Here is a 16,861-nt window from a genome sequence, read left to right as displayed (position 1 = left end):
CCCTCCCTCCCCACCAAACCAACCAATCTGATCTGATCCCCCTCCCTACACCTCCTGATATGTAATCAAAAAGCCTTGGTAGTCTAGTGACCCCTGACCCTACCCTTTGATGTGATCCTTCTTGCCATTGAAAGAAATTCTCTGGTGTCTAGTGGTACCCTCATCACTCAATCCACTTCCTGGGTCCCCGGACCCCCCTCCCTGGGCATACCTTCAAGAGACAGGAGCAATGCCCACTCACTCCTGCCTCTGCCCTTATTTATTTATTTATTTATTTATTTATTTATTTGTTACATTTGTATCCCACATTTTCCCACCTAGTTGTAGGCTCAATGTGGCTTACATAGTACCGGAGAGGCGTTTGCAGACTCCGGTGTGAACAAATACAAAGTGATGTTGTGGTAAGATAAAGTTTGTGTGGCACAGCCACATTAGGGCATCATATAACGGAAGAGTTGTGTTATGTCCATTACGTACTTTAGTTTTGTTGTGTTGCAGATATCAGGCATTTATGTTGGATTCGCAGGGTATGCCTTTTTAAACAAGTTAGTTTTTAGTGTTTTCCAGAAGTTTAGGTGATCGTACATAGTTTTCAAGGCTTTTGGTAGTGCGTTCCACAGTTGTGTGCTAATGTAGGAAAACATATGATCCAACATGATGAGTCCCACAATGCACTGCTATTTTCCAAGATGGCTATGCTGAGGCAGGCGCGAGTGGGCATCCCTCCTGCCTCTTGAAAGTATGCCCTTGGGGAGGTGTCTGAGGGGCTTGAAGGGGGTCTGGGTGTGTTGCTAGACACCAAGATTTTTTTTTTATAAGGGGACAGGGAGGTTGAGTTGGTGGGAGGAAGGGGAGCCATTAAACTACCAGGGCTTTTTGGTTTTATGTCGTGGGTTGGGGGAGGTGTCAGATAATTCAGTTCAGGAGAGAAGGAGGAGGATATTAGTCTACCAAGGAAAGGGGACCAATGCAGGAAGCTATGTTGGGGCAAGAGTTTTGAGTCAGGGTGCTCTCCTTACCCTTTTTCTTTGTCTCAAATATGGCAGCAAATATCCTGGGGTTGTTCACGTTTTGCTCCAACCGAAACAATTCTGCATTGCAGCAGTTTAATTAATAACCTTCATTGTATACATTTTAGTAGGATGTGTGCTGATATCTGTCATGGGAGTTAATTCAGGCACTGAACCCATTTCTGCATTGTTTGCCTTCTAATGCACACGTTGCGCCTTTGTTAATTTCATGCTTTACCCGCAGTAGTTTTCTGCAGTGACCGCTATGTAAAGTTCTGTGCAAAGGTTTCAACACCCCTGGTCAAAATGTATGTTTTAATGAGCCCTAAGTGAATAGAAGTAGACGTGGAGGGGCATAATCGAACGTTGGCAATCTATTTTGGCGGCGGCACAACAGCTGGCTGGAACCGTATTATCGAAAAAGATGGCCAGCCATCATTTTTTCCGATAATACGGTTTAGCCCGGCCAAATGCCAGAGTTCGCCGGGTTTGAGATCGCTGGTTTTGTTTTTCAGAGATAATGGAAAAAAATGCCGGCCATCTCAAAACCGGTGAAATCCAAGGCATTTGGTCGTGGGAGGAGTCAGCATTTGTAGTGCACTGGTCCCCCTGACATGCCAGGACACCAACCGGGCACCCTAGGGGGCACTTCTAAAAAATTTTTTAAAATACAAAAAAATGCTCAAATCCCCCCCAAACCCACTCCCCACAACTCTACACCATTACCATAGCCCTTATGGGTGAAGGGGGCACCTACATGTGGGTACAGTGGGTTTTGGGGGGGTTTGGAGGGCTTAACATTTACCACCACAAGTGTAACAGGTAGGGGGGGGGGGGTGGACCTGGGTCTGCCTGCCTGAAGTGCACTGTACCCATTAAAAACTGCTCCAGGGACTTGCATACTGCTGTCAGGGAGCTGGGTATGACATTTGAGGCTGGCATACAGGCTGCCAAAAATGGTTTTTATTTTTTTAGTGTGGGAGGGGTTGGTGACCACTGGGGGACTACGGGGAGGTCATCCCCCATTTCCTCCGTTGGTCATCTGGTCAGTTGGGGCACCTTTTTGAGGCTTGGTCGTGAAAATAAAAGGACCAAGTAAACCCGGCGAAATACTGCTTAACGCCGCTTTTTTTTCTATTATTCGCGAAAGCCGGCCATCTGGTAGTCACACCCATGCCCATCCATGCCCAGCTTTTGCTACGCCGCCAACACGCCCCCTTGAACTTTCGCCGGCGAGGCAACGGGAAAGCGGCGATGCTGTCAAAAAAGCCGCTTTCGATTATACCGATTTTGCCGCTTTTGAGAGATCGCCGGCCATCTCCCGATTTATGTCGGGAAATGGCCGACGATCAATTTAGAAAATAAGCCCACCCCTGCCGATGACCCTCTTGACCCCCCCTCCCGCCACCAACCCACCGTCGCCTACCTTCTGTTTCTGATGTCCTGCACGTTGTACGTGCAGGATGTCAGAAACAGAAGGAAGCCTTTTGCAGGAAGAAGAGGACCTCGGCTGGCGGGGGTTGGGGTCCCCCGCCAGCAAAGGCAGGCGACAGCGACAGCGGGTTGGCGGCGGAAGGTGGGGTCGAGAGGGTCGTCGGCAGAGGGGTCCAGGGCCAAATCTACGGGGGCCCAGGCCCCCTGGCCCCACGTAGCTATGCCACTGCTTTAGTAAAAGGGCCCCTTAGCTATTTTGATCTCCTGCCTAATCATTTTGAGAATACCATGGCGATTTTAAAAAGAATGAAACAAAACACAACTTAAAATACGTAATAAAATATGATGCACTAACCTAATGTAACCACTATTTTTTTAAAGAGCCAGTTAAATATCGATTCCCCCAAAGTATTCAATAAACCCCTCATTCATAGTGCCAGTGGGCTTCTTAAAGGATGATTATGTCTATTCAGAAAGTAATTAATAATAAAAAAAAACCCACTAGATTCACTGAACAATGGAATAACCTAGTAGCTGAGGATTCTTGCAGACATCTGAGTGTAAAACCAAGCCTTGAATTGCTTTCTAAAATCAAGATAATTTGATTCTGAGTGGATTTCCAAAGGCACTATATAGGAATCAGTTTTCAAAAGGATTAGGGGATGCTAAACTCAACACAAATTCCCCTTCCGGGATACACTGACCTCCTAATACTTTAAAAGTCGCCAAAAATTGTGCTAGCAAACTTGGTTGCATGCCCAATTTGCACATGCAATTTAATTGAATAACGAGCTAATTAGTGTCTAATTGGCTTTTTAACAAGCAATAGTTGGTATGAATTAGATTTAAATAGCATTTATGCATGTAACTTTAGGCGAGGGATCAGCACCTAAAATTTACACACGACCTGGGAAATGGGAAGGTCATGGGCATAACGCGACATTTCTAAAATTAACGTGCATCATTATAGAATAACAGGGATATACTCCTAATGTAGACGTGTACATTTGCACCACGTTTCAGTTGGTGCACATGGCTGCACCTAAAGTTAGGCGCAATTCCCCGGCATAAGCGCTATGCTATAAACTGTACCTAACTTTAAATGTGGATTATAGAGTAGCGCTTTTTTCGGCGCTGATTTTTTTGGCACCATGTATAGAATCTAGCCGTGAAGACATTTGCTCAATACTGGAATGTTCTTATTTAACCACAGAGATGGCGTCTTTGCCACTGTACCGCGAAGCATGGGGCTATACAAGTAAATATGAACCAGTAGGGAGATGTGAGTATGTGCAACATAGTCAGTGCATGCGTTCCTACATCACTTGGGTTGCTGAGCATATCAGGGGCGTATCTGAGGTTCGGCGGTAGGGGGGGCAGGGGCTAGAGTGAGGGAGCACATTATAACCCCCCCCCCGGCCGCCGTTAACCCTCCCCCGCCTACCGCCAACCCTTTCCCCGCCTACCGCGGTCACCTACCCCCGAGGTCCGCTCCTACTGGTTTTTTAAAATATTACTTCAGCTGGCGGGGGACCCCAACCCCCCCCCAGCCCAGCCGAGGACTTTAACTTCTTCATCCTCGTGCTGTTAAAGCTGCAATGCATCCTTCCAGTTGGACGGAGTTTGACATTGCAGCACGTTGTACGTGCAGGACATCAACGTGCTGTGACGTCAAACTCCGTCCAACTGGAAGGATGCATTGCAGCTTTAACAGCACGAGGATGAAGAAGTTAAAGACCTCGGCTGGGCTGGCGGGGGTTGGGGTCCCCCGCCAGCTGAAGTAATATTTTAAAAAACCGGCAGGAGCGGACCTCGGGGGTAGGTGACCGCGGTAGGCGGGGAAAGGGTTGGCGGTAGGCGGGGGAGGGTTAACGGCGGTAGGGGGGTCCAGGGTGAAATCTGCGAGGGCCCAGGCCCCTGTGGCCCCACGCAGATACGCCCCTGGAGCATATACATTTCCATATTTAAACCAATGTTTCAATACTGTTCCCACCCTTGAGTTGTACGGTATATCCGTCCTGTTGAAGTCTGACAAGACATCAAGATCATTTAAAAACTAAGTAAAGATGACATTTTTGTCTTAGTAGTAAACGGTAGAAGAAACTGAATAAAAAAAAATTATATAAAGAAAATATAGTACAAATACACATAGATATTTTATACCAAAGACCGATGATGAGAAAAGGTGGGAAATATTCACCAAATGTGAACTGCTAATGGTGTACCGCCAGCTAACGGAGTACCACCTCTGATGGTCTGAAGATACCATATATGTGTAAATAAGTATAACAGCAATCAAACACATAATAGTACATTATATATAACATTCTGATTACTAAATATATAAATAAAGTGGGCACTTTTTGATTCTGTTGTAAGGATAAATCAAGAACAGGTATATATACCATATGTAATTTTTACTAGTAATTTTAGATTTGCTCACACCTTTTTCTGTAGTAACTCAAGGTGAGTTACATTCAGGTGCACTGGGTATTTCCCTGTCCCTGGAGGACTCACAATCTAGGTTTGTACCTGAGGCAATGGAGAGTTAAGTGACTTGCCCAAGATCACAAGGAGCAGCAGTGGGATTTGAACTGGCCACCTCTGGATTGCAAGCAAAGTGCTCTAACCACTAGGCTACTCCTCCACATATTGACCCAGGGGCGTAGCCAGACCTCGGCAGGAGGGGGTCCAGAGCCCAAGGTGAGGGGGGCACATTTTAGCCCGCCTCCCCCAGCCACCGACCCCCCCCCCCCCCACCGCCGACCCTCCCCCGCTACTTAACGGTGGCAAAACTGAGGTATTCAAAACAATTTGCCAGGAATGGCACCTGGCTAGTTAAATAGCATTTAACCGGCTATCCAGCGATATTCAGTGGGGGATAACTGGTTATCCCCTGCTGAATATTCCTAGTTCGCAGCCTGGAGATAACTGGCTAAATCGCACATTATAGTCGGCTATCCCCAAATATTCAGCACATAACTGGCTATTGTAAGTGGCCACATCGGACCGCTTAAATAGCTGGAGTATCTTAGGCCGGTTTAAACTTAACTGGCTATCTCTGAATATTAACTTAGCCGGTTAAGCTTGAACTGGCCAAAATAAACAGGATATTCAATGCTGGTCACTAGAAACGCTAGTGTAACAAAGAGAGGGAACCAAGTACAAAAAGACCGAACAAAAAAGAAGAGCACAAAGGGCCTTTAAAAACGGGAAGGAACACAGTTTTTTCATTAAAATAATTCTTTAATGGTGAACTTTGATTGAAGAGAGACCCGACACGGGCCGTGTTTCGGTGCTGCCGCACCTGCGTCAGGGGTCACACCAATGACAAAGGAGGCTTCAATAGACAAATTCTTTCCGAAATTTTGTATAATATATTCCTCCAGCTGCAGCTCCAGAGTCTCCGACAGCCGTCATATACCTCACACTAAACTACGAGGCAAGTCGTAGTTTAGTGTGAGGTATATGATGGCTGTTGGAGACTCTGGAGCTGCAGCTGGAGGAATATATTATACAAAATTTCGGAAAGAATTTGTCTATTGAAGCCTCCATTGTCATTGGTGTGACCCCTGACGCAGGTGCGGCAGCACCGAAACACGGCCCGTGTCGGGTCTCTCTTCATACCCCCTACCTTCATTGGAGGAGGGAGGTGGCTTCTCTCCTCTTCCATCGGCGCCGCCTCGAAAATGGTGGCACCCTGCCCAGTACATGCTAGGATGCACTGAGCAGGGCTTCACACTGTATAAGGGAGAAACTCCCTTATATGGTGTGAAGCCCTGCCCAGCGCATCCCAGGATGCACTGGGCAAGGCTGGGTGCTGCCATTTTTGAGGCACTGATATAAGAGGAGGGATGCCACCTCCCTCCTCCAACAAATGTAGTGGGGCGGGGAAGGGCCGCTAGACCACCAGGTGGGGGGGATTGACCCATGGCCCACTGGACCACCAGGGATATTTGAGGGGATGCTAAGAGGGGTTAGGGGGGCTGGAGACCCACCGCATCTTCAGCCCCCTTGAACTTGTGTTGGGGGGGTCAGGGGGACCGGACCTCAGTCCCAGTTTCTTTTGGCTCAGGGTGGAGGTACTTGAGGTCTGTTGGTCCCATGGACTTCCAGCACCTGTGTTTGACAGGTCTGGGCTTTTGCCAGCCTAAACCTGTCAAAACAAGTGTGAGAGGCGCTCAGGCACGATCCTGCTGCACTTCTACCCTATGATCAGAGAGAATAGTGTGCTTAAATTTGCAGGCTATTACCTCTGATCATAGGGGCAGTAAAGCCTGCACTGTTCCAGCGCTATTTTTAGAGCGCTGTTTGGAAAAGAGCGGGGCTTTCGATCATCTGCCCATCAGATTGTGAGCGCTCCAGGGACCTATTGTGTCTGAACGTATACTGCAACATCGGCCTTCAGGTGATATATAATAAAATAAAATAATTTTTTAAAAACCCCTTTCAATCTACACAAAGAAAGCCTCCCTGCATGTAAATGTCCCTTGTTGTGTAATGCCATTTACATGTCTGGGCCTCTCTACATATATAAAAGCTACCATTTACTTCTGGAGAGGACCTAAGATCATGTTTGGTTGTGTCTCTGATTTTATGAAACAGCTTACCCTGTGAGATTCAAGAGGAGTGGAATTATTTTCATTCAGGAAACAGGTTAAGGTATTTTTATTTTTTTCATAGTACTGGACTTTGCTTGGCGTGCAGTGAGGTAAAACTTTTCTATTGGCATTTTGAAACTTGATATTACAGAAGTATATTGGCCTGTATATTAGTGTTTGTTTTAGGGGAGAGAGCAGGGTGAAATATGGTATTGAACTGTGCATATGTTTATGTACAGCATATTTGATACTTGTTAGTGGTGCACTTATGTATCTGTTAGGAAAACAGAGTATTGTGTCTCAGATTTACAAGCTGCCAAGGCAAACAATACCAGTATCGCTATGCCACACCTTGTGAAGAAGCCATAGTTTTGTTTTTTGGCATGGCTGTTTCCTCCTGCCCCATGTACATTCAGCTAAATTGAAAGCAGGGCTGGGATCTGGGGAAAGAGCTGTTTTTCACTACTATTCAGGGATTTTAGCCCTTTCGTATTACTTTTTTCTCCCCCACCCCAACAGTATAGCTAGTTTTGTGATCACCATGACAGTACTACTACTACTATTTGACATTTCTAAAGCGCTACTAGGGTTACGCAGTGCTGTACAATTTAACATAGAAGGACAGTCCCTGCTCAAAGAGCTTACAATCTAATGGACAAATGTACAAACAGTCAAGTAGGGGTCATCAGATTGGGGCAGTCAGGATTTCCTGAAAGGTATAAAGGTTAGGTGCCGAAAGCAACATTGAAGAGGTGGGCTTTGAGTAAGGATTTGAAGTACTGAGCCAGGGGCATGCACCAGGGCATGTTCTGAACACCTGCAAATATGAACCTGAATCTGGTCATTAGGGGTCACTTTTAGGCCATGATTATGGCTCTGTAGGAGCAAAACAAGCACTATGAAGCGCTATATGTGCTCCTATATAATAAAGATATATTGGATTATAATACATGGCACTATGCAGCATTAATAACCTGACTTCAAAAATGCAGACTCAAGCTTATTCCATCTTTCAATATAAAGCCTATTATTTGCTGAAGCTGCGACCTTGCATATAGATGAAGACTACTGACAAGGGTCCTGATGTGCTAGAATAACAAGGTTGTTATTAGCATCAACGTCATGGCCAGAACAGTCATGGCCAGAATTACCCTTGCAGCTGAAGAGACGCTGAGGCTGGCAAATTGCACATTGTTTATGAAACCCCGGCTTCTTGACAAGGTGACTCCTTCAGTGTGGTGTCAGAGAGAAAATCAACTGTACATAGGCCTACAGGGACATTGTAGAGAAGTCCCACCTCCAGTCTGGCAGCCCCTGTGCTGCCTTGGAGGAGAGAGGTATTCTAAAAGGACAGCATCACCCTGGTAAAGCTGAAAGTAATCCTGTAGCCAGGACCAGCCCACCAGGAGATGCTATATCCTCTCGCACCAAGGATGTGTCTCCAGGAGCTCCTGCCCAGAAAGGAAGGGTTAGGATGGCTGTTGTAGTTGGTGATCCTCATGTCCACCAGCCACCCAGCTGGGTGGCTGGTGGACATGAGGATCACCTAGTCACTTGCCTGCCTGGTGCGAAGGTGGTGGAAAAAAGGAAGTAACCTCGTAAAGTGGAGATGCGCTTGATCCCTATGCAAGTCAAACAAACAGAAGAAGAGTAGGGGGACAGGCTCTTTCCAAACCACAAGGAAGAGGTCTATGAAATTATGTCTTTATTGCAAAACATCAAACGACTCGACACAGCAGCTGTGTTTCAGCACCTAAGTGCCTGCCTCAGCAGTCTTATGATGTCATGAATGCTCTTTACAAGAAAAAGTACAGAGAAAGCAAATACAGTGGTGGAAATAAGTATTTGATCCCTTGCTGATTTTGTAAGTTTGCCCACTGACAAAGACATGAGCAGCCCATAATTGAAGGGTAGGTTATTGGTAACAGTGAGAGATAGCACATCACAAATTAAATCCGGAAAATCACATTGTGGAAAGTATATGAATTTATTTGCATTCTGCAGAGGGAAATAAGTATTTGATCCCCCACCAACCAGTAAGAGATCTGGCCCCTACAGACCAGGTAGATGCTCCAAATCAACTCGTTACCTGCATGACAGACAGCTGTCGGCAATGGTCACCTGTATGAAAGACACCTGTCCACAGACTCAGTGAATCAGTCAGACTCTAACCTCTACAAAATGGCCAAGAGCAAGGAGCTGTCTAAGGATGTCAGGGACAAGATCATACACCTGCACAAGGCTGGAATGGGCTACAAAACCATCAGTAAGACGCTGGGCGAGAAGGAGACAACTGTTGGTGCCATAGTAAGAAAATGGAAGAAGTACAAAATGACTGTCAATCGACAAAGATCTGGGGCTCCACGCAAAATCTCACCTCGTGGGGTATCCTTGATCATGAGGAAGGTTAGAAATCAGCCTACAACTACAAGGGGGGAACTTGTCAATGATCTCAAGGCAGCTGGGACCACTGTCACCACGAAAACCATTGGTAACACATTACGACATAACGGATTGCAATCCTGCAGTGCCCGCAAGGTCCCCCTGCTCCGGAAGGCACATGTGACGGCCCGTCTGAAGTTTGCCAGTGAACACCTGGATGATGCCGAGAGTGATTGGGAGAAGGTGCTGTGGTCAGATGAGACAAAAATTGAGCTCTTTGGCATGAACTCAACTCGCCGTGTTTGGAGGAAGAGAAATGCTGCCTATGACCCAAAGAACACCGTCCCCACTGTCAAGCATGGAGGTGGAAATGTTATGTTTTGGGGGTGTTTCTCTGCTAAGGGCACAGGACTACTTCACCGCATCAATGGGAGAATGGATGGGGCCATGTACCGTACAATTCTGAGTGACAACCTCCTTCCCTCCGCCAGGGCCTTAAAAATGGGTCGTGGCTGGGTCTTCCAGCACGACAATGACCCAAAACATACAGCCAAGGCAACAAAGGAGTGGCTCAGGAAGAAGCACATTAGGGTCATGGAGTGGCCTAGCCAGTCACCAGACCTTAATCCCATTGAAAACTTATGGAGGGAGCTGAAGCTGCGAGTTGCCAAGCGACAGCCCAGAACTCTTAATGATTTAGAGATGATCTGCAAAGAGGAGTGGACCAAAATTCCTCCTGACATGTGTGCAAACCTCATCATCAACTACAGAAGACGTCTGACCGCTGTGCTTGCCAACAAGGGTTTTGCCACCAAGTATTAGGTCTTGTTTGCCAGAGGGATTAAATACTTATTTCCCTCTGCAGAATGCAAATAAATTCATATACTTTCCACAATGTGATTTTCCGGATTTAATTTGTGATGTGCTATCTCTCACTGTTACCAATAACCTACCCTTCAATTATGGGCTGCTCATGTCTTTGTCAGTGGGCAAACTTACAAAATCAGCAAGGGATCAAATACTTATTTCCACCACTGTATTGTTTCATTATTTTTTGTTACATTTGTACCCTGTGCTTTCCCACTCATGGCAGGCTCAATATGGCTGACACGGGGCAATGGAGGGTTAAGTGACTTGCCCAGAGTCACAAGGAGCTACCTGTGCCTGAAGTGGGAATTGAACTCAGTTCCTCAGGACCAACATCCACCACCCTAACCACTAGGCCACTCCTCCTCTTCTGGTTCTGGTACAAAAAGGGGCTATCAACATAACCTGGGATCACAGGAAATACCTCTGTGCACCAACAAAGTGGTCTCAGCGAAGGTGATGGACCTCTCGCATCACCTACATAGGATTTTAGATAGTGCTGGGGAGGAGTCAGCTGTTTTGGTACATGTGGGTACCAATGACATAGGAAAATGTGGGAGAGAGATTCTGGAAACCAAATTCAGGCTATTGGGTAGAAAACTCAAATCCAGAACCTCTAAGGAAGCATTTTCAGAAGTGCTCCACATTCCACGCACAGGGCCCAAGAGACAAGCAGAGCTCCGGAGTCTCAATGCGTGGATGAGGTGATGGTGCAGGGAGGAGGGTTTTATGTTTGTAATGAACTGGGCAACATTCTGGGGAAGGGCTCCACCTTAACCAGGGTGGGACCAGGCTGCTGGCATTGGCATTTAAAAGGAGATAGAGCAGCTTTTAAACTTGAAACTGGGGGAAGGCCGAGAGTCTTTCAAAAGCGCATTGTTTGGAACAAGGTATCTTTCAAAGATATCACCAGATCAGGGAAGATAGGGTATCCTGACAGCGAGGTTGCAATAGAGATCATAGTAGATCAGACTACTTTAAATAAAAAGCAGACAAAAGATTGCAAATTATCACTGTCAATTGCTGAGCAAGATGTAAACAGGAACAAACAAACATAGTTTGAAATGTCTATATGCAAATACCAGAAGCCTAAGAAATAAGATGGGAGAATTAGAATATATTGCAGTAAATGAAACATTAGATATAATAGGCATCTCTGATGGAGGGAGGATAACTAATGGGATGCTGTCATACCAGGGAGCAAATTATACCGTAGTGATAGGGTGGATCAAACTGGTGGAGGGGTAGAACTGTATGTTAAGGAGGGCCTTGAATCAAATAGATTGAAAAGTCTGCAGGACACAAAACACATCTTGGAATCCCCATGAATTGAAATTCCATATGTAAAGGGGAAAAGGATAGTGATAGGTATGTACTACTGTCCACGTGGCGAGGATGAACAGACAGATGTAGAGATGTTACTGAAAACAGATCTCTTCAAGAAGGCATACCATAAACATCCATCTTAAATACTAAACAATAACACTAAATACGATCTACACAAAACCGGAACCTTACCACATGATTGATTAACCCTGTTCTATTAATGATCAAGCATTACCCATTAAACCTGAGTTCGAATAGGGTCTCTCTATATTCGATGACCTAATGTATGTTACAACCCAGTGTATTACTTAGGTACCTTCATGCGATACCATAATGTATTCTGTTTCACCATATATGTATACACATGATATACATATACACCAGGATCTGTTCCATATATGCTATATTCCATGTATGTTACCATGTATGTATGCACCTTAACGCAACACCAACTGTAATTCTGTTACCTGGAAATGGCAATCGCCATTATGGCAAACGTAAGCCACACTGAGCCTGCAAATCGGTGGGAAAATGTGGGATACAAATGCTACAAATAAATTATCAGAAATTAGGGAGGCTTACAAACTGAGGAACACAATAATAATGGGTGATTTCAATTACCCCATTATTGACTGGGTAAATGTAACATCAGGGCATACTAGAAAGGTACAATTACTTGACAAAATCAAGGGTTGCTTTATGGAGCAGCAGGTAAAGGAGCCAACAAGAGGATTTAAAACTGGGCCGCTTGATAACAGTGATCATAATATGACTGGATTTGATATTGGCTGTGGATTAAGTACACACAGGAAATCCAATATGTTAGCATTTAACTTTCAAAAAGGAGGTTGTGATAAAATGAAAATAACGGTGAAAAAAAACTTAGAGGAGCAGCTGCGAAGGTCAAAAATTTACATCAGGCATGGATGCTGTTCAAAAACACCATCCTGGAAGCCCAGGCCAAATGTATTCCATGTATTAAAAAAGGAGGAAGGAAGGCCAAACGACAGCCGGCATGGTTAAAAAGTGAGGTGAAGGAAGCTATTAGAGTTAAAAGAAAATCCTTCAGAAACTGGAAGAAGGACCCGACTGAATATAATAAGAAACAGCATAAGGAATGGTAAGTCAGATGCAAAGTGCTGATATGGAAGGTAAAAAAAAGATTGCATTGGAGTAAAAAACACATAGTAAAAATTTTTTTAAAGTATATTAAAAGCAAGAAACAGGCAAAAGAATCAGTTGGACCGCTAGATGACTGAGGGGTAACAGGGGCACGCAGGGGAGACAAAGCCATAGTGGAGAGATTAAATTAATTTTTTGCCTTGGTCATCACTGAGGAAGATTTATTTTATTTATTTTTGTACCCTGTGCTTTCCCACTCATGGCAGGCTCAATGCTGCTTACATATTGTATACAGGTACTTATTTGTACCTGGGGCAATGGAGGGTTAAGTGACTTGCCCAGAGTCACAAGGAGCTGCTTGTACCTGAAGTGGGAATTGAACTCAGTTCCTCAGGACCAAAGTCCACCACCCTAACCACAAGGCCACTCCTCCACTCTTTGGGAGAGGTACCAGTGCCAGAAATGGTATTTAAAGCTAAGAGTCAGAAAAACTTCTAAATGAAATCTCTATAAACCGGGAAGATGTACTGGTGCAATTTGACAAATTGAAGAGTAGCAAATTGCCTGGATCGGATGGTATTCATCCCAGAGTACTGATAGAAATGAAAAATGAACTTGTGGCACTATTGTTAGTAATATGTAATTTATCTTTAAAATCATGCATGGTACCGGAAGATTGGAGGGTGGCCAATGTAATGCCGATTTTTTTAAAAGGTTCTAGAGGTGATCCGGGAAATTATAAACCAGTGAGTCTGACGTTGGTGCCAGGCAAAATGGTAGAGACTATTGTAAAGAACAAAATTACAGAGCATATTCAAAAGCTTGGATTAATGAGACAAAGCCAACATGGATTTAGTGAAGGGAAATCTTGCCTCACCAGTATAGTACTTTTCTTTGAAGGAGTGAACAAACATGTGGATAAAGGTGAGCTGGGTGATATTGTGTATCTGGATTTTCAAAAGGCATTTGACAAAGTACCTCATGAAAGACTCCAGAGGACATTGGAGAGTCATGGGATAGGAGGTAGTGTCCTATTGTGGATTAAAAACTGGCTAAAAAAAAAAAAAAGAAAACAGAGAGTAGGGTTAAATGGTCAGTATTCTCAATGGAGAAGGTTAGATAGTGGGGTTCCCCAGGGGTCTGTGCTAGGACTGCTGCTTTTTAACATAGTTATAAATGATCTAGAGATGGGAGTAACTAGTAAAGTAATTACATTTGCTGACGACACAAAGTTATTCAAAGTTGTTAAATCGCAAGAGGATTATGAAAAATACAAGAGGACCTTACGAGACTGGGAAACTGGGCATCCAAATGGCAGATGATGTTTAATGTGAGCAAGTGCAAAGTGATGCATGTGGGAAAGAAGAACCCAAACTATATCTACTGTGGGGGGTTACTGAGAGGACGGTCACAAGGAAAGCGAGAGTGACCCAAGAAAGAGCGGAGGAGGCAAGCACATGTCCTGTTTGAGCAGGAAGCTCGCCCCCTGGTGGGTAAAAGAGTAGGGGAAGGAAGGGATAAGACTAGGAACTACCGACCCCATAATGCATCTGACCCAAAACAGTACGAGCAAGCAGTGGGGGAGGAGGAGCAGGATTGGGAGATGAGTTCCAATCAGGGTAATGATGAACAGCTGGGGAGCTTGAGTGGGAGGAGGTGGTGATGGAATGGGATAAAGTGGAAGAGTCGGGGAGAGGGAGGAGGAAGGAATGGAGGTGTCTGCTTGGGCTCAGTCTAGAGGAGCCAAGGTGAGAGCAGGGCCGGTCTTAGGCCGAGGCGACCGAGGCGGCCGCATAGGGCCCCGCGTGACGCGCCTCAGTCAGCCTCCTTCGCTCCCAATTCCCGGCAGTATAAATGTACCTCCGTTGCAGGCAGCGTCAGTGAAAACGCTGTCTGACGTGACGTCCCACCAGTCTTCCCTTCGCTCGTTCGTTCCCTCTCAGTGTCCCGCCCCAAGGAAATGATGTCAGAAGAAGGCGGGGCACTGAGAGAACGAACGAGCGAAGGGAAGACAGGTGGGACGTCAGACAGCGTTTCACTGACGCTGCCTGCAACGGAGGTAAATTTAAATACTGAAGATCTGAGCCTGCCATGAGTTGGAAAGCGTGGGGTACAAATGTAACTTTAAAAAAAGAGAAGAGGGGGTTCGGGTTGCGTACTGTCTGCAGCGAAGCTGCGGTAGCAGATGAGTGGACTAGGGTGAAAGTAGCCGATGCTCCCTTGCACAGCTCTTCCACGCTTCTTCGTACGGACACCGGCCGGCAACATTCCCCTACCCCCTCAGTACACACACATGCACAAATAAAATTTGGCAAAACAATAACGGTAATCATAGACAAGAATAGTACTTCGACTGAGAAAGAGCTGTGCCGCCGTCTGTAAGGGAAGAGCGCCAACACTAGTGAGCCCGCCATGGCCAAAGAGGAGAGCAAAACATTCGGCCAGACTCTCCCCGACTGGAAGCAGTTCATTTACAACCCGCGGAGCGGAGAGGTCCTGGGGCGGACGGCCAAAAGCTGGGCTTTAATCCTGCTCTTCTACTTGGTGTTCTATGGCTTCCTAGCTGGACTCTTTACCTTCACTATGTGGGTCATGCTTCAGACACTGGATGATAATTTTCCAAAGTATCGTGATAGAGTTCCTTCTCCAGGTCTTATGATTTCACCAAAATCAGATTCAGGCCTGGACATTGTTTTTCGTACATCTGTTTCTAGTCCATATGACAAGTATAGTAAAGCCCTTGACTCATTCCTGCAGCCATATAATGATTCGATACAGGGAGCCAAAAATGTATTATGTACCCCAGGGCTTTACAGAGAGGATGATGAATCTAAAAAAAAAAGGCATGTCAGTTTAATCGAACCATGCTTGGCCAGTGTTCTGGCACTGAAGATACTTCGTATGGCTATTCTAACGGAACCCCATGTGTAATTGTGAAAATGAACAGAATTATTGGATTAAAGCCTGAAGGAAATCCATCCATAAATTGTACTTCTAAGAAAGACAATGGAGTGCAACTGCTATATTTTCCAGATTATGGAAAAATTGACTTAATGTACTTTCCATATTATGGGAAAAAGGTTCAAGCCACCTATGTACAGCCTTTAGTTGCTGTTAAAATAATTATCAGCAGTGCTACCAAGGAAGAAATACAATTTGAATGCAAGATCCATGGGTCTCGTAATTTAAAAATTGACGATGATCGGGATAAATTCTTGGGACGAGTAACATGGATGGAGGGGAAGGGAGAATAGTAGACAGGACACCGGAGGATGGTGGACATGGTGAGAGAAAAAATATCAAATGAAAAGAAGACACTGCATAAAACAGAAGACACTGGGACCAAAGCGAATAGAAAAACTAAATGATCAGACAACAAAGGTAGAAAAAAGTATTTTATTCAGAATTTATTAATTGGAATATGTCAGCTTTTGGAAATGTGCATCTGTGATATTTTGCATGTAAGTTTCAATTTTTCTAGTATCGCTGCATGCTGAGTCTGATTTCTTGCGGTAACTTTCCAGTTCAGTATTTTGCCTTCATAACTGTTGTGTCATGTGTTTTTCATGTGTGATCAAGGTGCAGTATCCTGCCAGCGTGTAGTATTTGCAGCCCTTTTTGTTTTGTTTTTTTCACGAGGTAGTGAATGGTGTTTTAGAGCCTGGTGTAATGACAGTTCTGCCTTTCCACACATAAGGTTGTAGCTCGTCCTGTCCTTGGAATTAGTGCTGTTATGGTTTGGTAAGGTTATGAGTGTGTTTTTGCACAAGTTTGTGTATAGTGTGTTGCAGTGGAGAGATTGTGTGTCCGCACCTCTGACCCCCAGGGGTTATGAGAATTGGAACTACTAATTGTAGTGGACTTGAACTGAATAATTTCTGGGGAGCGGGGGTTTCATGATAGCATTGTGCTTATTATTTCAATCAGTTTTTCTGTACAAATTTAGCATCATTTGTCTTTATTTGAAATTTCATAAATAAAAGATGTTCTAAAAATTTTATAATCAATGGGGCGGGGCTAGGATGGGGCCCCACCAAATTGGTCTGCACAGGGCCCCGCACTTGCTAAGACCGGCCCTGGGTGAGAGGTTTGCTGGCTGCAGTCTTTCCTAAACCGAGT

General features: G+C 45.1%; 2 protein-coding genes across 2 annotated transcripts in view; both read left to right on the top strand.

The window, feature by feature from the left end:
• Positions 1–16,861, top strand: part of PAG1 (phosphoprotein membrane anchor with glycosphingolipid microdomains 1) — a 142,903-nt gene that overhangs the window by 55,584 nt on the left and 70,458 nt on the right. The gene's annotated exons all lie outside the window — the stretch shown is intronic.
• On the top strand, positions 14,964–15,996 carry LOC115459876 (sodium/potassium-transporting ATPase subunit beta-3-like). Its single transcript, XM_030189694.1, is given in 2 exon segments — positions 14,964–15,574; positions 15,577–15,996. Coding segments are annotated over 2 exon segments (840 nt in total). The 5' UTR covers positions 14,964–15,154.

Source organism: Microcaecilia unicolor, chromosome 1 (genome assembly GCF_901765095.1).
Source record: "Microcaecilia unicolor chromosome 1, aMicUni1.1, whole genome shotgun sequence".
Taxonomy (NCBI): domain Eukaryota; kingdom Metazoa; phylum Chordata; class Amphibia; order Gymnophiona; family Siphonopidae; genus Microcaecilia; species Microcaecilia unicolor.
Note: the sequence above shows the minus strand (reverse complement) of the source record. Positions and strands in the feature narration are given on the sequence as shown.